General features: G+C 45.2%; 1 protein-coding gene across 5 annotated transcripts in view; it reads left to right on the top strand.

The window, feature by feature from the left end:
- The window catches only part of COL4A5 (collagen type IV alpha 5 chain), a 145,117-nt gene that overhangs the window by 43,456 nt on the left and 81,046 nt on the right, over nucleotides 1-20,615 (top strand). For all 5 annotated transcript variants that reach the window (XM_044305841.1, XM_044305838.1, XM_044305840.1 and 2 more), the window contains exons 3-10: nucleotides 11,760-11,849; nucleotides 13,068-13,112; nucleotides 13,202-13,246; nucleotides 13,337-13,399; nucleotides 13,955-14,008; nucleotides 15,334-15,360; nucleotides 17,653-17,733; nucleotides 19,206-19,268. In XM_044305841.1, the coding sequence (XP_044161776.1) occupies nucleotides 11,760-11,849; nucleotides 13,068-13,112; nucleotides 13,202-13,246; nucleotides 13,337-13,399; nucleotides 13,955-14,008; nucleotides 15,334-15,360; nucleotides 17,653-17,733; nucleotides 19,206-19,268 (468 nt within the window). The remainder of the gene's footprint in view (nucleotides 1-11,759; nucleotides 11,850-13,067; nucleotides 13,113-13,201; nucleotides 13,247-13,336; nucleotides 13,400-13,954; nucleotides 14,009-15,333; nucleotides 15,361-17,652; nucleotides 17,734-19,205; nucleotides 19,269-20,615) is intronic.

The following is a 20,615-nucleotide window of genomic DNA, read 5'->3' as shown; positions in this document are numbered from 1 at the left end:
CACAGTGTGTCATCTTCAAACGGATCCGTCCCCATTGACTTACATTATAAGTCTGGACGGATCCGCTTGCCTCCGCACGGCCAGGCGGACACCCGAACATAACTTGAAGCGTCCCCATCACCATGGGAACGCCTCTACGTTAGAATATACTGTCGGATATGAGCTACATCGTGAAACTCATTTCCGACAGTATATTCTAACACAGAGGCGTTCCCATGGTGATGGGGACGCTTCAGGTTAGAATATACTGAAAAACTGTGTACATGACTGCCCCCTGCTGCCTGGCAGCACCCGATCTCTTACAGGGGGCCGTGATCAGCACAATTAACTCCTCAGGTGCCGCACCTGAAGGGGTTAATTGTACTATCATATCCCCCTGTGAGAGATCAGGGCTGCCAGGCAGCAGGGGGCAGACCCCCCCCCCCCTCCCCAGTTTGAATATCGTTGGTGGCACAGTGTGCGCCCACCATCGGGCCCCCCCCCTTCCTCCCTCTATTGTTATAAATCGTTGGTGGCACAGTGTGCGCCCCCCATCGCCCCCCCCTCCCTCCCTCTATTGTAATAAATCGTTAGTGGCACAGTGTGCGCCCACCATCGGCCCCCCCTCTCTCTATAGTAGTAACAACCATTGGTGGCAGTGTGCGGCCTCCCATTCCCCCCCCCCCATCATTGGTGGCAGCGGAGTTCCGATCGGAGTCCCAGTTTAATCGCTGGGGCTCCGATCGGTAACCATGGCAACCAGGAAGCTACTGCATCCCTGGTTGCCATGGTTACTTAGTAATAGTACAATAGTAGAAGACTCATAGTTACCTGCTTGCTGCTGCGATGTCTGTGTCCGGCCAGGAGCTCCACCTACTGGTAAGTGAAAGGTCTGTGCGGCGCATTGCTAAAGAACTGTCACTTACTAGTAGGAGGAGCTCCCGGCCGGTCACAGACATCGCAGCAGCAAGCAGGTAAGTATGAATCTTCTACTGTTGTACTATTGCTAAGTAGCCATGGCAACCAGGGCTGCAGTAGCTTCCTGGTTGCCATGGTTACCGATCGGAGCCCCAGCGATTAAACTGGGACTCTGATCGGAACTCCGCTGCCACCAATGATGGGGGGGGGGGGGGGAAATGGGAGGCCGCACACTGCCACCAATGGTTGTTACTACTATAGAGAGAGGGGGGCCGATGGTGGGCGCACACTGTGCCACCAACGATTTTTAACTATAGAGGGAGGAAGGGGGGGGGGCGATGGTGGGCGCACACTGTGCCACCAACGATTTATTACAATAGAGGGAGGGAGGGGGGGGCGATGGTGGGCGCACACTGTGCCACCAACGATATTCAAACTGGGGAGGGGGGGGCTGCCCCCTGCTGCCTGGCAGCCCTGATCTCTTACAGGGGAATATGATAGTACAATTAACCCCTTTAGGTGCCGCACCTGAAGGGGTTAATTGTGCTATCATATCCCCCTGTAAGAGATCGGGTGGTGCCAGGCAGCAGGGGGCAGTCTTGTACACAGTTTGCAGTGTATTCTAACTAGAAGCGTCCCCATCACCATGGGAACGCTTCTGTGTTAGAATATACTGTCGGATATGAGTTTTCACGAAGTGAAAACTTAGATCAGAAAAAGCTTTTATGCAGACGGATCTTCGGATCCGTCTGTATGAAAGCAACCTACGGCCACGGATCACGGACACGGATGCCAATCTTGTGTGCATCCGTGTTCTTTCACGGACCCATTGACTTGAATGGGTCCGTGAACCGTTGTCCGTCCAAAAAATAGGACAGGTCATATTTTTTGGACGGACAGGATACACGGATCACGGCCTCGGCCTCGGCTGCAAAACGGTGCATTTTCCGATTTTTCCACGGACCCATTGAAAGTCAATGGGAACGGATCCGTTTGACGTTGACACAATATGGTGCAATTGCAAACGGATCCGTCCCCATTGACTTTCAATGTAAAGTCAGGAGTCCCTTTACTTTCACACTTGCGTTCATATATAATGCAGACGGTGGCTCCGTTCAGAGCGGATCCGTCTGCATTATATTGTTAAAACATTTCTAAGTGTGAAAATAGCCTCAGACGGATCTGTCCAGACTTTACATTGAAAGTCAATGGGGGACGGATCAGTTTGAAAATTGAGCCACAGTGTGTCATCTTCAAACGGATCCGTCCCCATTGACTTACATTATAAGTCTGGACGGATCCGCTTGCCTCCGCACGGCCAGGCGGACACCCGAACATAACTTGAAGCGTCCCCATCACCATGGGAACGCCTCTACGTTAGAATATACTGTCGGATATGAGCTACATCGTGAAACTCATTTCCGACAGTATATTCTAACACAGAGGCGTTCCCATGGTGATGGGGACGCTTCAGGTTAGAATATACTGAAAAACTGTGTACATGACTGCCCCCTGCTGCCTGGCAGCACCCGATCTCTTACAGGGGGCCGTGATCAGCACAATTAACTCCTCAGGTGCCGCACCTGAAGGGGTTAATTGTACTATCATATCCCCCTGTGAGAGATCAGGGCTGCCAGGCAGCAGGGGGCAGACCCCCCCCCTCCCCAGTTTGAATATCGTTGGTGGCACAGTGTGCGCCCACCATCGGGCCCCCCCCCTTCCTCCCTCTATTGTTATAAATCGTTGGTGGCACAGTGTGCGCCCCCCATCGCCCCCCCCTCCCTCCCTCTATTGTAATAAATCGTTAGTGGCACAGTGTGCGCCCACCATCGGCCCCCCCTCTCTCTATAGTAGTAACAACCATTGGTGGCAGTGTGCGGCCTCCCATTCCCCCCCCCCCCCCATCATTGGTGGCAGCGGAGTTCCGATCGGAGTCCCAGTTTAATCGCTGGGGCTCCGATCGGTAACCATGGCAACCAGGAAGCTACTGCATCCCTGGTTGCCATGGTTACTTAGTAATAGTACAATAGTAGAAGACTCATAGTTACCTGCTTGCTGCTGCGATGTCTGTGTCCGGCCAGGAGCTCCACCTACTGGTAAGTGAAAGGTCTGTGCGGCGCATTGCTAAAGAACTGTCACTTACTAGTAGGAGGAGCTCCCGGCCGGTCACAGACATCGCAGCAGCAAGCAGGTAAGTATGAATCTTCTACTGTTGTACTATTGCTAAGTAGCCATGGCAACCAGGGCTGCAGTAGCTTCCTGGTTGCCATGGTTACCGATCGGAGCCCCAGCGATTAAACTGGGACTCTGATCGGAACTCCGCTGCCACCAATGATGGGGGGGGGGGGAATGGGAGGCCGCACACTGCCACCAATGGTTGTTACTACTATAGAGAGAGGGGGGCCGATGGTGGGCGCACACTGTGCCACCAACGATTTTTAACTATAGAGGGAGGAAGGGGGGGGGGCGATGGTGGGCGCACACTGTGCCACCAACGATTTATTACAATAGAGGGAGGGAGGGGGGGGGCGATGGTGGGCGCACACTGTGCCACCAACGATATTCAAACTGGGGAGGGGGGGGCTGCCCCCTGCTGCCTGGCAGCCCTGATCTCTTACAGGGGAATATGATAGTACAATTAACCCCTTTAGGTGCCGCACCTGATGGGGTTAATTGTGCTATCATATCCCCCTGTAAGAGATCGGGTGGTGCCAGGCAGCAGGGGGCAGTCTTGTACACAGTTTGCAGTGTATTCTAACTAGAAGCGTCCCCATCACCATGGGAACGCTTCTGTGTTAGAATATACTGTCGGATATGAGTTTTCACGAAGTGAAAACTTAGATCAGAAAAAGCTTTTATGCAGACGGATCTTCGGATCCGTCTGTATGAAAGCAACCTACGGCCACGGATCACGGACACGGATGCCAATCTTGTGTGCATCCGTGTTCTTTCACGGACCCATTGACTTGAATGGGTCCGTGAACCGTTGTCCGTCCAAAAAATAGGACAGGTCATATTTTTTGGACGGACAGGATACACGGATCACGGCCTCGGCTGCAAAACGGTGCATTTTCCGATTTTTCCACGGACCCATTGAAAGTCAATGGGTCCGCGAAAAAAAACGGCACAACGGCCACGGATGCACACAACGGTCGTGTGCATGAGGCCAAAGAGAAATTATTTCAGAACTTAGAACTTTTTCCACCTTTAATATGACCTATAAACTGTACAACTGAATTAAAATACAAACTGAAATCTTTTAGGTGGAGGGACGAAAAAAATAAATAAAAAATTATGTGGTTGCATAAGTGTGGACACCCTCTTATAACTGGGGATGTAGCTGTGTTCGGAATTAAGCAATCACATTCCAAAAACAAATGCAGTCACCGGGAGCAGGCCGTTCCGAGAACAGCCCAATGAAGGCCCCCTGCGGCTGTTCTCGGAACTGCCTGCTCCCGGTGACTGCATTTGATTTCAGACCGGCTCCCGCCACAGGCACAGGTAAGGGCTTACCTGTGCATCGCCGGACGGGGGAGTGTACCTTACTAAAGATGGCAGCCCGCATGTGTTCACTGGCGAACACTGTGAACTGACCATCACTGATGAACAGTTCTAAATACCAGTCAATATTGGCACAAAACCTTCAGGCTTCTGCTAGAAAGCTGAACATGAAGAGGAACTTCATCTTTCACCATGACAACGACCCAAAGCATACATCCAAATCAACAAAGGAATGGCTTCACCAGAAGAAGATTACAATTTTGGAATGGCCCAGCCAGAGCCCAGACCTGAATCCGATTGAATATCTGTGGGGTGATCTGAAGAGGGCTGTGCACAGGAGATGATGCCCTCACAATCTGACAGATTTGGAGGGTTTTTGCAAAGAAGAGTTGGCAAATCTTGCCAAGTCAAAATGTGCCATGCTGATAGACTCATACCCAAAAAGACTGAGTGCTGTAATAAAATCAAAAGGTGCTTCAACAAAGTATTAATTTAAGGGTGTGCACACTTATGCAACCATATTATTTTATTTTTATATTTTTTCTTCCCTCTACCTAAAAGATTTCAATTTGTTTTGCAATTCAGTTGTACAGTTTATAGGTCACACTAAGGCCCCTTTCACACGGGCGAGTTTTCCGTGTGGGTGCGATGCGTGCGGTGAACGTATTGCACCCGCACTGAATCCTGACCCATTCATTTCTATGGGGCTGTGCACATGAGCGGTGATTTTCAGGCATCACTTGTGCGTTGAGTGAAAATCGCAGCATGCTCTATATTGTCCGATTTTCACGCGACGCAGGCCCCATAGAAGTGAATGGGAAGCGTGAAAATCGCATAGCATCCGCAAGCAAGTACGGATGCGGTGCGATTTTCACACGTGGTTGCTAGGAGACGATCGGGATGGAGACCCGATCATTATTATTTTCCCTTATAACATGGTTATAAGGGAAAATAATACAATCTTCAGAACATCAAGTTCGGGTTTGGGTACCAAACATGCGCGATTTTTCTCACGCGAGTGCAACGCATGACAATGTTTTGCACTCGCGTGGAAAAATCGCGCATTTTCCCGCAACGCACCCGGCTCTTATCCGGGCAAAAAAACTGACGCCCGTGTGAAAGAGGCCTAAAGGTGGAAAAAGTTCTGAAATGATTTACCTTTGTTTCGTTTTTTTTACATCACAGAAACCTGACATTTTCACAGTGGTGTGTAGACTTTTTATTTCCACTGTATATATATTTACTTACATATCAGACCACAATAAAACAGGAGACATGGGCTTGTTGGTTCCAGGTACTGGGTGGTGCCGCTGTTCAGCTGCCTGGGCATGAATACCTCGCTAGGTATCAAGTCATCCGCAGGCAGGAACTCAGTTACAACATGCTCTGTACACTTTGTTTTATTTTACAAGTCTTGCATCTTTGACGAGGTGATTATATGAGATTATTCTTTGTAACAACAGTCAGAAATAACTCTACACAGTTAGGGAACAACTTAATACTTGGCAGTCTGCATACAAATAAGATGAAATCCTTGTAGAGAATCCAACATGACACTGACATATTTTATACTATTGCTGTTATATCATGCCCCAGGGGCCTGCTCACCCTTCTCTAGGCCAGCAAGTCACTGATTAAGAGGTTGTCTCACTTCAGCAAAAGGCACTTACTAATGTATTGTGATTATCCATATTGTCTCCTTTGCTGGCTGGATTCATTGTTCCATCACATTATACACTGCTCATATCCAGGGGTTATGACCACCCTGCAATCCAGCAGCGGTCGCCATACTTGCACACTATAGGAAAAAGCACCAGCCTATGCGCACTCCTCTGGTCCCTGCCAGGGTCATTTGACTTTTTTTCTTTTCTGCCACTTTCGGCTTGACACTCCAGTGCTCCTCAATGGTGTTTGTTTTCCATAGTGTAAAAGTGATGTCCCAGGCCTCACTGGCCTCAGTAGTCATGTGCTGTATAATGCTAAGGCCAGTGATTGGGTGCGCAGCGACATCGTATGCACAGGATGTCACCTCTGTAGCCAGGAAGATGACATCAGCGCTGAAGGGCCAGAGCATGATGCTAAAAGTAGCATGGGAGAAACGTAGTTTCTAATTTTATCACATTTACTGCACTTTCATACATAGGTTTTTAGTGGTGATTTCTGCATTTTTACACTTTTAGTTACTTTTTTTTCACCTGTTTTTCTGTGCAGTAAAAATGCCAGCTCCAGATGTTAGGTGAAAGTCTATGGCAGGGGTTAGATCGCGGTTGACAGAAGTCTGGACTGCTGCATGTTATGCTTTCAACTGTATCTGTGTCCTCAGGACCATTCCCCTACTGCCTGTAGTTCAGTTTGCGATGTAGTGATGTCATCACGCCTGCTGCACAGATAGCTCAGCACGGAGCGGAGCAGACATGCTCTGCTCTGTTCGTCAGGTCAGTGTGGGGTAGGTAAGTATTGAAACAGGAGGCAGAACTCTGTGAGGGGGCATAACTAAAAGAGGGGCATCACTGTGTGAGGGCCATCTAAGGAGCCACGATCTATGAAGGAGGGATCACTATGATGGGGACATCACTGTGTCTATTTGGGGACACCTCAGGGGTCATAACTATGAGGCAGACATCACTGTGTGGGGAGCCATCTAAGGGGTCATAACTATGAGGCAGACATCACTGTGTGAGGGGGTATGTAAGGGAAGATAACTATGAGAGGGTATAACTATGTGTGTGGGGCCACCTATAGGGACATAACTCTGAGTGGGGGGCATCACTCTGTGTGTGGGGTCACTTAATGGGGCATCATACTATGTGGGGTGCACTTAAGGGGGCATCATACTGTGTGTTGGGCACTTAAAGGGACATTATACTGGGTGGAAGCCACTTAATGGGGCATAACTATGAGACGAGTATTTAAATGGACATCATACTGTATAAGGGAGGCACTTAGAGGACATCAGTTTGTTCTGGGGGCAATTAAGGAGGTCTCATTTTGTGTGGGGAAACTTAAAGGGGTTGGCCACTTTCTGGCTACTTGTGACCAATGTGTATTTAAGATGACTATATGACACTTAGTAATATAACCTTTTGTTGATATTCTGTTCTGTTTGCTACTGTATATTTCATATGTCCCATTGTTGGGCAATACTTCTGTGCTTTCCACATAGAGGTTCTGTCCGTAAGATGGCCACTGATGGAGGGTCATGTGACCAGGCACATCACTCACACAGTCACAGTCTCCTCTATTCAAACACACTCAAACAAACGGCCAATAGTGCAAGTACAGATGGCAGGTGCAGTGTATTTTTATTTAGAAGACATCACATGGAGGTGATTTCCCTGGTCATATGACCCTCCACCGGCAGCCATTTTATGGAAAAAACCTCTATGTGGACATCACAAAAGACTTGGCATATATATTATGAAATAAAGAAAATTACACAGAATTTCAACAAAGGTTATATCAGTTTGTGCCATATAGTCAACTTACAAACATATTGGTCAACAGTAACCAGAAAGTGGCCAACCCCTTTAAAGGGGTTGTCCGGGTTCATATCTGAACCCGGACATACTCTTATTTTCACCCAGGCAGCCCCCCATCTTATGCTCCGATGCGCTCCCTTGCCCTGCTCTAAATCGCGCAGGGCACGGGCTCTTTTTATCATAGCACACTGCCGGGCTGAAGCTTCCGCCCGGCAGTGTGTTCGGCAACGTCACTGGCTCTGATGGGCGGGCTTTAGTGCTGCCCTAGCTGTTTTACTGGCTAGGGCAGCGCTAAATCCCGCCCATCAGTGTCGGTGACGTCACCGGGCTGCCTGGCAGCCCCATGGAGAGCCCGGTACGTCACCGGATCTCCAAACAATGCCTTTGCCCTGCGCGATTTAGCAAAGGAGAGCATCAGAGCATGAACTGCTCCGATGCTCATGTCAGGGGGGCTGCCTGGGTGAAAATGGAGGAATGTCCGGGTTCAGCTCTGAACCCGGACAACCCCTTTAAGGGATCATCCTACTGTGAGGGAAAACTTGAAGGCACCATACTGTGTGGGAAGGCAACTAATGTGGCATCCCACTGTGTCAGGGGCACTAAAGGAGCATCTTACTGTGAGGGGGCACCAAGTAATCACCCTGCTCTGAGGGGGCAGTTAGGGGACATCCTACTCGAAGGGGCATCATAATTGTAAGTTGGTACTTGGAAGACATACTTACTGTGTGGGGAGGCACAAAGGGGGAACCAGTGGGGCACAATTACTGTGTGGTCGGAAGAAAGAGGATTAGGTGGGCTTACAGGTGTGGCTTATTCTAAAACAAAAAATTTATGGTGCCCGCTCTAACTCTCCCAACGTGGTGATAGCACATGATCACTAGGGAGGGAACGATCAAGTAGCATAGGGAGCCTCGGCATCTGGGGGCCTAAATGGTCCGGATGGAAGTTTTCTCTGATCCTAGCTACCGAAGGTGGGTGTCAGCTGTTCAGCACAGCCAGCACAGCCAGCACTCGCCACGTACATCTCCGTCAAGATGTGCGAAGGGGTCAAGCTTCCCCTAGATGTTGCAGCCACTTTTTCTTATTTTAACCGTGGTTACGCAGGACATATGGAACTTTGCATCAGAAAAATGAAGCCCGACTGTACTCATAATCACCCACAGATTTACAAGGAAAACCACTGTTATTTTTTCGTACTGGGGACGCTTATAAACAAGGTCATAGATCATTTTATTGGCCTTGATCTGAAAAGAACTGAAAGATTTTAGTAGGAAATGATATCCGCTATATAATTAGTCCCCCGGGGCAGTCTGTGGTATTGTACTGGATATTTGCCCAGCAGAAGCTTTGAGTCATGTTCACAACCAGTCAGAAGGTTTAGACGGCTTGTCTCATATGTCCACCTGCCGCGGGCTTATAATCAGAATAGATGTGTTCCATGTAATCCAGTGCAGACACACAGCTTGTAGAATATCTTCATGTCAGTGTCACAAAGTATAAAGCAGTGCATTACTCTGTGCCAAGTATTAATCTGTGCCTAGGTGTCTCAGCAGTATCTGATTGGATATTTATACGGGGTGTGCAGATAGTCGGCTTGAACATTAGCTATATACACTTGTAAAGTACTGTTCTTCTTTGGTGTCCCCTTGAACATTAGCTTGTAAGTTGTGTCATACCTTCAATGGAGGCAGACCACGCAACTGCTACAGGGGGAGGGGGGCCTGGCGCTGCACTCGAAGCTTCAATTCCGGATGTGAAAACACTGCATTTTTATGCAGCCGCCACTAGAGGGAGCTCAGTGCAAAAAGATGATTACGGTTTCTAGTTCAGTAAGTTTTAACCTCATTAAAGGGGTTCACTGCAATTTAAAGGAATTGTTTGCTGTATAAGATGCTCCTGAACATAAGACGCACCTAGGTTCCTGAGAAGGAAAATAAGGAAAAAATGTTTTTGATCAGACATTAAAATAAAATAAAACTTCAGTGAGCTCTTCCTGCACTCACCCCTCTTCTGCCAGCGCCTAACTGCACTGTGACCTGATATTGCACAGCTTCAGGTCTTAGTGCGGGCCTACGTACACTACGTCCTGACACTATACACAGTCAGGATATAGCACAGCGGGTGAGCGGTAAGTACATAATGAAAGTTTTCAACAGTATTCGCTTTCTCCCACTTTTGAGGAGAAAAAAGTACATCTTATAAAACAAAAAATACAGTACATATTGATGACCTATCGACTCCCAGGTCCCCTGCCGATCGGCTGTATGAAGAGGTCGCGGTGCTCTGAGTATTTAGATCTCTTCCTAGGCCATGTGATGTCACATTCATCGGTCACATGGCCTACTCACAGCTCAGCTCTATTCAAGTGAATCGGGCTGAGCTGCAGTACAAAGTTTTCAGTTTTCTGGTGTAAAATTTTTGCTTATGTGGGTTTCCGAGAGTTTCTTTTTTTGCTGATGACCTACGCTTCTAGATAGGTCATCAGTATCTGATCGGTGGGGGTCCAACACCTGGGACCTCCGCCAATCAGCATTTGAGAAGGCACTGGTTATGGCAGTAGCACCACAGCCTTCTCCATCTTTTCCGAGGCCATGTGACTTCACGTTTATTGGTCACATACCCCTAGGTGCAGCTCAGCCCCATTGAAGTGAACACAACGTCTATATATACGGCAGTGTGCTTGGTGAGCTGAGAGAAGGCCATGGTGATACTGCAAGCGCTGATGCCTTCTCAAACAGCTGATCGGCGGGGGTCCCAGGTGTCACATCCCCACCGATCAGATACTGATCTAGAGCAGTGTTTCCCAACCAGTGTGCCTCCAGCTGTTGCAAAACTACAACTCCCAGCATGCCCACACAACCAAAGGCTGTCCGGGCATGCTGGGAGTTGTAGTTTTGCAACAGCTGGAGGCACACTGGTTGGGAAACACTGATCTAGAGGATCTATACAGAGAACTCTTGGGAGATCCTGTTAATTAAAAAAAAAACATAAATTTGTTTGAAATCTGGAGCTTGTGCTTTACGTTGACAGGAAGTGATTGTCACACATGTACTGGTAAATTGGGTGGGGCAGGGGGGCTCTTACTAAGTTTTATTGAGGGGCCCTATCAGATCTGTGCACTTCTGCATATAAGGGTCTAATCACACGACCATATTTCTTTAGCGGATCCGCAAAACACGGACACCGGCACTCTCACACGGACATCGCCAGCACTCTCATAGAAAATGCCTTTTCTTGTCCGCAATTGACAAGAATAGGACATGTTCTATGTTTTTGGGGAACGGAATTGCAGATCCGGAAGTGCTGATCCGCAAATGCGGATACGGACAGCACATTTCGGACCATTGAAAATTAATGGGTCCGCACCCGTTCCACAAAATTGCGGAACGGATGCGGACCCATTTTGCGGACGTGTGAATGGACCCTAAAGGTTTGCATATAAAACAATCACCATTGTAATTATCTAATTTGATGGCAGGCCTATTATCTATTGCTCCTTTCTAATGTTAGAAGTATATTATTATTGATGTACATATAGTACCGCCATACAGTACCCATGTATCTTAGAAATATTTCAAGACTCTTTAGTGGAGCGGACATTGACTTACAGGGCAGCTACCTATAGGCGGCGCCAGAGGGAGTTTCCTTACTCCTGGAAGAGAATTATTTCATTCACCAATGTATCTGGTAAGTTTAGCTTTACCTTTGGCACCTCAGCTTTATATACTGTAGCAAGCAAGTATATCACCTTATAAAATACTCACATTATTACCTTTTCTGAAAGTCTTCCTAGACAGGACTTTTCACAACCTCATTTTATAGCAAATGTTACTTCTCCAATATAGAAAGCCTTTCTCATTATTAACTCTTTGTTTGTAATAGGGAGAGAGGGGGCTTCCCGGATTAGAAGGACAGCTTGGCTTACCTGGATTTCCAGGACCTGAAGGAACACCTGGACCTCGGGGTCCAAAGGTAAGAAGAAGAAGAAGTTTGTTTGTGCTCTGTAGTAAAAAGATGGAAGTCAAGTAATTATGCAATGTGTTATTAAATGCTTATTTAGGGAGTTTTCCATAATTTTTTTAGTGATGGCCTATTCTCAGAATATTAGATCATTCTGTGCGAGGCATGATGACGAGGAGGAGGGCAGGAGGTGTATAGAGGAGGAGGGCAGGAGCAGTGTTCTGCTCCAATGGGCACGGCTGGGCTTCTTTGGCAATAAGGACAGCCCCTTGGGTTCTTTTTATCCTCATTTGCATATTTATCAAAACCCCTTTTTTCAGGATAAAAAGAGGAGGGATCAGAAAAAATAAAAATAAAGGTATATTTGGAAATGACATTAGGAGAGCTACAGCTTGATGCAAATGGGCCGCGGTGGTGACAGACTCCCTTTAAGTCTATTTCAGGAAAATAATAACATGAAATGAAATACTTGCAGCAAAGGATCCACTTTCTATGAATAAATCTAAAGCCAAAGCATTTGTTGTGGACATTAAACATCAGCAAGTTTCTGATCCCCTGTTAATAGCTGGCTTGCACATTATTTTGTATGGAATAGAGGAGGCAATTATTGATTCGTCCACTAGATGTCAGTAAATACACATGAATACCACTTCAGTTAGGCCCCATGCACACGGCCGTGTTTCACAGCCGTGTGCGGGCCGTGGAACCGCGGCCTGGATCCCTCCTGAGAGCAGGAGCGCACGGCGTCACTGGTTGCTATGACGCCGTGCGCTCCCTGCTGCCGGCACAGTACAGTAATACACTGGTATAGATCATACCAGTGTATTACTGCATAGCGGCGGCAGCAGGGAGCGCACGGCGTCATAGCAACCAGTGACGCCGTGCGCTCCTGCTCTCAGGAGGGATCCAGGCCGCGGTTCCACGGTCCGCACACGGCTGTGAAACACGGCCGTGTGCATGGGGCCTTAGGTGTTCTAGTTTATACCATTCTCAGCTGCTTGTAAAAATTTGGAGTTGGAAGACCCTTTTAATAAATAAAAAAATGTCTCCTGTGTTTTCACTTTTTTTTTTATTTAGAGCATGATCTGCAGCTCGTTTATTTTATTTACTGTTTTATTTTTTATAGCAATTATAGGCTATGCTATTTTACAATTTTACTGTGTACACAAGAATCTAAGTGGAAACAATATGATTTCCAGTAACACGTCTCTCTAACTATATCTGTTTTAGGGGGATGATGGCACATCAGGACAAATTGGACCCAAAGGAATAAGAGTATGTAAATTTGTGTTGCTAATTATGTGGGTGTGTATGGAAGTTGAGGACTGTTTTGATCATATTGAAATACATATTTCTCTTTTCAGGGACCTCCGGGCCTTCCAGGATTTCCTGGTGCTCCTGGGTTGCCTGTAAGTACAACCCCATATGTTCTTAAATGGTTCTTTATCCTGTTTATATTTGTTCTAATTATCCAATGATAATCCAAATTGTACTTTCAGGGGTTACCTGGGCAGGATGGAGCCCCTGGACCTGCTGGTATCCCAGGATGCAATGGGACTAAGGTATTCAAATGTCTTATTTCTTTCTTTAGAAGTCTGGAATTCTGTGAACTATACAGGGCTCAGACCCGTGGTTCATTAGACAAGAGGAAGAAGACATTGTATACTATCTGAAGGCTCATTTAGATGAGTAGATAATCGTTACGATCTGAATGCTAGCGATTCATGGTGGAAGATAATCGTGTAATGTGAATGTATGTAGGGACTGAACGATTTTACTAAAAACGTTCATTCATTGATGTGAACAAGCAAATGGTTTGTCATTAATGAATTGTAGTGATGTAAATGTGCATTAGGTGACCTTTCGCCGACAGGCATGATGACTAGACCTGTCATTGATCATCATTTAAGCGAGTATACAATTAAATATGAACAAATTTGTACACCATACTCCTAGCATGTAAATACTTGTTGTTATTATTGGCGCTGTGTCGTAGGACACTGGTGTCATGAATCACCTAAATGATTATCTACTCTAAATGAGCCTTTAGAAGGTTAAATGAGGATGAATAGTTACATTTGAACATTGTATTTCAATCCTTTTAATCTGATTTGTAGGGTGAGCGTGGTTTTCCAGGTGGTTCAGGAATTCCTGGTTTTCAAGGTCCACAGGTAAGAGTAAAGTAGGTGTATTTAACTCCTTCAACCATCCCGGTACGTCACGGTGGTTGAGGGAATGTATGGAGTGGGCTACATCAAGCACAAGGCCGACTGGGAACGGCGATCGCGCTGAACCCTGTCATTTAACCCCTTAGGTGCTGCGATAAACGTTGATTGCGGCAAGGCAGAGGGCTACGGTTCCCTCTGTTTTCCGATCGGAGCCCCCCCCAGTGAAATTGTGGGCCTCCGATCGGTTACCATGGCAGCCTGGACGCTTCTGAAGCTTTCCAGGCTGCTGTCGTGAGCGGCCTACTAAGCTGTGCACGAAGCACAGCTCAGCAGGGAGCACGTCAAAATCCTATTTACCCGAATAGATCTCTCTTAGAGTGAATAGAAAAAGGTATAAAATAATAAAATTTTTGGTTATTACTGTAAAAGTAAAAAAATAAAATAAACTTACGGGTCTCTGATGGGTTACTATGGCAGCCTGGACGCTTCTGCCGCTTTCCAGGCTGCTGTGGTAAGCGCCCTGCTAAGCTGTGCACAAAGCACAGCTCAGCAGGCAGAGTGTCCAAAACCTACCTAGATCTCTATTAGGGTGAGTAGGACAAGGGACGGAAAAATTCCAGGTTCTAGGTTATTACTGTAAAGGTAAAATAAATAAATAAATAAAAAAAAAAGCATTAAAATATTAAAAGTTTAAATCACCCCCCTTTCCCTATTTTACATATAAAAATATATTAATTTAAAAAAAAAATCAGGTATTGTCGAGTACAAAAATGTCTGAACTATTAAAATATTTGTAAAAATTTCCGTGCAGTGATCTATGTAGCTAAAAAAAAAAAAAAAAAAATGAAATCCACATGATTTGCCATTTTTAGTCACCTTCCACCCCCCCCCCCCCCCAATTTTTTTATGACAGTGGTCAAAAAGTCATACATACCACAAAAATGGTACTAATAAAAACTACAGTTCATTCCGCAAAAAACAAGCCCTCATATAGCTCTCTAGACAGATAAATTTCAGTGAATACCTCAGTGGTTATACAAAATTGGTTATACAAAATTTTAAATTTACAAGGTTGGTTTGAAATATGTAGAAAATCTTTAGTGGAACAACCCGTTTAACATGTATCACCTATCCACAGGATAGGTAGTAAGTGTCTGATCAGTGGTAGTGCCGCTGCTAAGACCCCAGCCGATTACAAGAAAGGGTCCAAAGTCCTCCATTTAAATTGACCCCTATTGATCAGTTAATGGTGGCGTATATATCAAAATTATGCATTTTTTTTCTTTTATTTATTTTTTGTTAATTATGTCATTTTTATATATTTTCAGGGTCCTCCTGGATTACCAGGCTTAAAAGTAAGTCAACACATGCAACAAAGTCTAAAATACAAAAACATGTATAAATCTTAGAAGTCTGTAATAATAATGGTAGATAATAATATGGTTATAAATCTGGTGGAAACCACATGGTAATACACATCATGCAGATACACTGCAAAATCAATAGCCAGGAACATGGTGATAAACAGACAGTTATTCCCCACATGATGACTGGTACATGATGCTGACACCATTATAAGCTGGTATATACAATTTAGGCTGCTTTCACACTCACTTTTGGTGCGGATTCCATCATGGATATGCACAGACGGATTCATTCAGATAATACAAACGTCTGCATCCGTTCAGAACGGATCCGTTTGTATTAACTTTAACATAGCCAAGACAGATCCGTCTTGAACACCTTTGAAATTCAATGGAGGACGGATCAGTTTTCTATTGTGCCAGATTGTAACATTGACTTACATTGTGTGTCAGGATGGATCCGTTTGGCTCAGTTTCGTCAGACGGACACCAAATTGCTGCAAGCAGTGTTTTGGTGTCCGCATCCAGAGCGGATTGGAGACTGATCGGAGGCAAACTGATGCATTCTGAGCAGATCCTTTTCCATTCAGAATGCATTAGGGCAAAACTGATCCGTTTTGGACCGCTTGTGAGAGCCCTGAAGGGATCTCACAAACAGAAAGCTAAAACGCCAGTGTGAAAGTAGCCTTATCTGAATATGCCGCCACATAGTTTATGTCTTCGGTATAGTCAGAGAAGTAAGAATTCCAAATATTCAAATACTCTGTTACTCTCTTTCAAAACGGAATGAGCCCTCCATAGAATTAGAATATGAATTGGAGGTTTTAATGCATTCAGTGGTCTGTATGTATTGTACAAGTAAATCCCTACTTGGGCTTTATTAATGTCCTATTGTATTGACAGAAGCTGTTTCTGTTAAGGCTACTTTCACACTAGCGTTCATAGGTCCGTTCGTGAGCTCCGTTTGAAGGAGCTCACGAGCGGACCCGAACGCCTCCGTCCAGCCCTGATGCAGTCTGAATGGAGCGGATCCGCTCAGACTGCATCAGTCTGGCGGCGTTCAGCCTCCGCTCCGCTCGCCTCCGCACGGACAGGCGGACAGCTGAACGCTGCTTGCAGCGTTCGGGTGTCCGCCTGGCCGTGCGGAGGCGAGCGGATCCGTTCAGACTAACAATGTAAGTCAATGGGAACGGATCCGCTTGAAGATGTCACCATATGGCTCAATCTTCAAGCGGATCCGTCCCCCATTGACTTTACATTGAAAGTCTGAACGGATCCGCTCAGGCTACTTTCACACTTAGAATTTTTTCTAAGTTATTAATGCAGACGGATCCGTACTGAACGGAGCCTCCGTCTGCATTAATATGATCGGATCCGTTCAGAACGGATCCGATCGAACGCTAGTGTGAAAGTAGCCTTAAGAGGGTAGATATCGTAGAGACTGCTCATGTGGCTGCTCTGGGGCCCTTGGAGAATTTTTTTTTTTTTTGTGGGTGGGAGAACTTCTGCAGGACTCCCCTTTCTAGAAACAAAATTGTTGCTAACAAGGGGATAGGAACTGGCCGTTAGGTCATGGAAAGTGTATGGTAAGAGAAAACAAACATGCAGCATCTATTCTTATGACTCTGTGCTGTGCCATTCTTGCATTATTCCTGCTAGAAGTTTACAAATAAATTGCCAGCAGTCTGCAATAATGGTACGGCTGGGTGTTACCAATAGATGGTATGGCTGACAATTCATTTATACATTTTTGTAGAAATAACAGAGGAATGATACATCACAGAGCAATAAGAACCGATGCTTAAGAATTGTAGTTACATGGGAAATGCAAGTAGTTAAAAAAAAGAGACATGTCAGGAGAGGTGACAGGTCCTCTTCAAGTTCAGAAGTATAGTTTTAAACTATATTTTTAATGTGACATCTGAAAGTATCCGAATGTGATTAAAATGTATGAACTATCATCTAGTGTAGGAATCACCTGTCGATAACCTAGGACTGTGATGGCTAACCGCCGGCACTCCAGCTGTGGTGAAACTACAACTCCCAGCATGCTCCATTAATTTCTAAGGGGTTCTGAGAACAGCCAAGCAAGTGTACATTTTGGGATTTGTAGTTTTACCACAACTGGAGTGCCGAAGGTTAGCCATCACTAAACCAGGAGATGTATTTTAATAGCTGCAGTTTGTGATTCAGCCACTAGATGTCATCAGTACACCTCAAATACAACTTGGAAGTTCACTTTATTAGACTCTATTTTAATGCAGTTTCCATTTTTTCCCTTAGGGGGAGCCAGGAGAAGTCATTTCTCTTTCTCAGTCAGGACAGAAAGGTGACCCAGGACTTCCAGGTCTACCAGGTTTACCAGTAAGTTTTTACAACCAGTCATCTCGATAATGAATGCATTTGATATTATGTTTTTTCACAATCCATTAAAACAAGCTATTTAAAATATAAGAGTAAATGTGCATATTTTTGCGTAGTTTATAATGTGCATATTATATTTCTCCGTTTGTAAAATGACTGAAAGCTTGTGAAGACAATGGTCCATCAAAATCAACCTGATCAAATGTACTCATTTTTACATTTATTATAACCCACAGTGGCATTTGCTATTAGATAATCATCCAGCCCTTTTTAAATGCTGACATGCTTTCTGCCATTACTAACTCTTGGAGTAGGGCATTTGACTGCTCTAAATTTAAAGAATCATTTCTTGTATTGTTTCTTTGACTCTTTGTGATTTAATAGTCACACACATACTATTCATCAGTATTGTCCAATATATAGTCACTGGATTTTTTTCACTGTTCAAATAGTGAACATTCCGTATGATGTACATGTGCCACACGAGTGTCACGCGTTCAACTCGTGAAGGAGTATTCCCATATCAGACAGTGGGGGCATATCACTAGTATATGCCCCCATTGTCTCATGGGTGTAGGTCCCACTTGAGTGTAGGTCCCAATTGTAAACTGAGCCAGCAAGTGAAGGAGGAAGCACCACGCATGTGTGGCCACCCTCCATTCATTTCTAAGGGGCTGCCAAAAATTCTCAGAGTCTGGTAATAGTATCAGTGGGCCCCATGGAAAAGAATGGGTTGCACGGCCACCTCTTCCATTCTCTTTAGTGGGGCTGACGGAAATAGCCGGCTCAGTTAACAAGATGGTTCCATAGATGGAACCCGCACCTATCAGACAATGGGGGGCATATACTAGCGATATGCCCCCATTGTCTTGAGATGGGAATACCCCTTTAAGTGTTGATTTATAACATATCAAAGAGGCATAGCTTGATTTTGCTAAATCCTGGTCCAAAAACTAAAATAGGACTGCCAGGGGCAGAATTAATTGCACCTCTTTGTAATAATGTCCTGATAAGGTAAAGAGGACATTATGGGACTGATTGGGTAAAGAGGGACTGAGCGTGTCCACCAGGAATGGGGTACTCAGCACTCTTATTCTTGAAAGAGGCCATGATCCCAGTGGTTAAGGTCATATGTTTTTATATGACTACATTCATTTATAAATGAGTAATGCTGTATGTGGCTTTATCAGTGCTTTTCTATCTTCACAAGCTTCTCAGATGTTACCATGTCTTGGGTAATCTTGTAGTCTTTCATCCTCCTTATACACATGACTTGGATTTGCCCCACTTTAAAGTGTGCTTCCTTCAAGAAGCACATGGTACAATAAAATGCTATTAATGTGAGAAAACTAAGGAAGCACAATTTACAACGAAGAAAATAAGACACGTGGAAACTCAGATGAATTAGCCATGATGACCGTTATCATGTTTATAGCAGTTCCTGTGAAAGTAATTTCTGGATTTCTTTGCAGGGTCTGCTTGGGCCCCCAGGAATACAGGGTACAGCTGGGCGTACAGGACCTGCAGGTTTACCGGTACAGTATGATTAGTCTATTCAATAAAAATAATTAGCGCTCCTTAATAGCATAGCATATATCACACTGATGGCATGGAATGGAAGCGATGTGGAAAATCTGTGTCCCGGCCAATTCAAGTGGTCACTTTGGCCCTAATTCACTTTAAAGGGGCCAGTTGGAGTCCTGATACTTTTTTAAGGACAAAAATAGAATTGGAGAGCACACTATACTCTTCAGAAATACCTGAGAGGCCAATCAAAACCCTGACATATGCTGTTAGTGTGAACAGAGCTGTATCTGAGTACTCTTGAGTACAGGTATCCACTCACCATAATCACAAAGATTTGGCCCCTACCAGACAGGCAATCTGATGTAACATAGTACATAAGGCCGAAAAAAGACATTTGTCCATCTAGTTCGGTCTGTTATCCTGCAAGTTGATCCAGAGGAAGGCAAAAAACAAACTGTGAGGTAGAAGCCAATTTTCCTCACTTTAGGGAATAAAAAATTCCTTCCCGACTCCAATTAGGTAATCAGAATAAATCCCTGGATCAACGACCCCTCTCTAGTATCTATAGCCTGTAATATTATTACACTCCAGAAATACATCCAGGCCCCTATTGAATTCCTTTATTGTACTCACCATCACCACCTCCTCAGGCAGAGAGTTCCATAGTCTCACTGCTCTTACCGTAAAGAATCCTCTTCTATGTTTGTGTACAAACCTTCTTTCCTCCAGACGCAGAGGATGTCCCCTCGTCACAGTCACAGTCCTGGGGATAAATAGATGATGGGAGAGATCTCTGTACTGACCCCTCATATATTTATACACAGTAATTAGATCTTCCCTCAGTCGTCTTTTTTCTAAAGTGAATAACCCTAATTTTGATAATCTTTCAGGGTACTGTAGTTGCCCCATTCCAGTTATTACTTTAGTTGCCCTCCTCTGGACCTTCTCCAGCTCTGCTATGTCTGCCTTGTTCACAGGAGCCCAGAACTGTACACAATACTCCATGTGTGGTCTGACCAGTGATTTGTAAAGTGGTAGGACTATGTTCTCATCACAGGCATCTATGCCCCTTTTGATTACCCATTATTTTATTGGCCTTGGCAGCAGCTGCCTGACACTGGTTTCTACTGCTTAGTTTGCGGTTCACCAAAATTCCTAGGTCCTTTTCCATGTCAGTGTTACTCAATGTATTACCATTTAGTATGTACAGGTGACTTGCATTATTCCTTCCTATGTGCATAACTTTACATTTGTCAGTGTTAAACCTCATCTGACACTTATCTGCCCAAGCCTCCAATCTATCCAGATCCCTCTGTAGTAGTATACTGTCCTCTTCAGTGTTAATTACTTTACAC

This window comes from Bufo gargarizans, chromosome 9 (assembly GCF_014858855.1).
Source record: "Bufo gargarizans isolate SCDJY-AF-19 chromosome 9, ASM1485885v1, whole genome shotgun sequence".
Lineage (NCBI taxonomy): Eukaryota > Metazoa > Chordata > Amphibia > Anura > Bufonidae > Bufo > Bufo gargarizans.
This window is presented reverse-complemented; position numbering and strand designations above follow the sequence as displayed.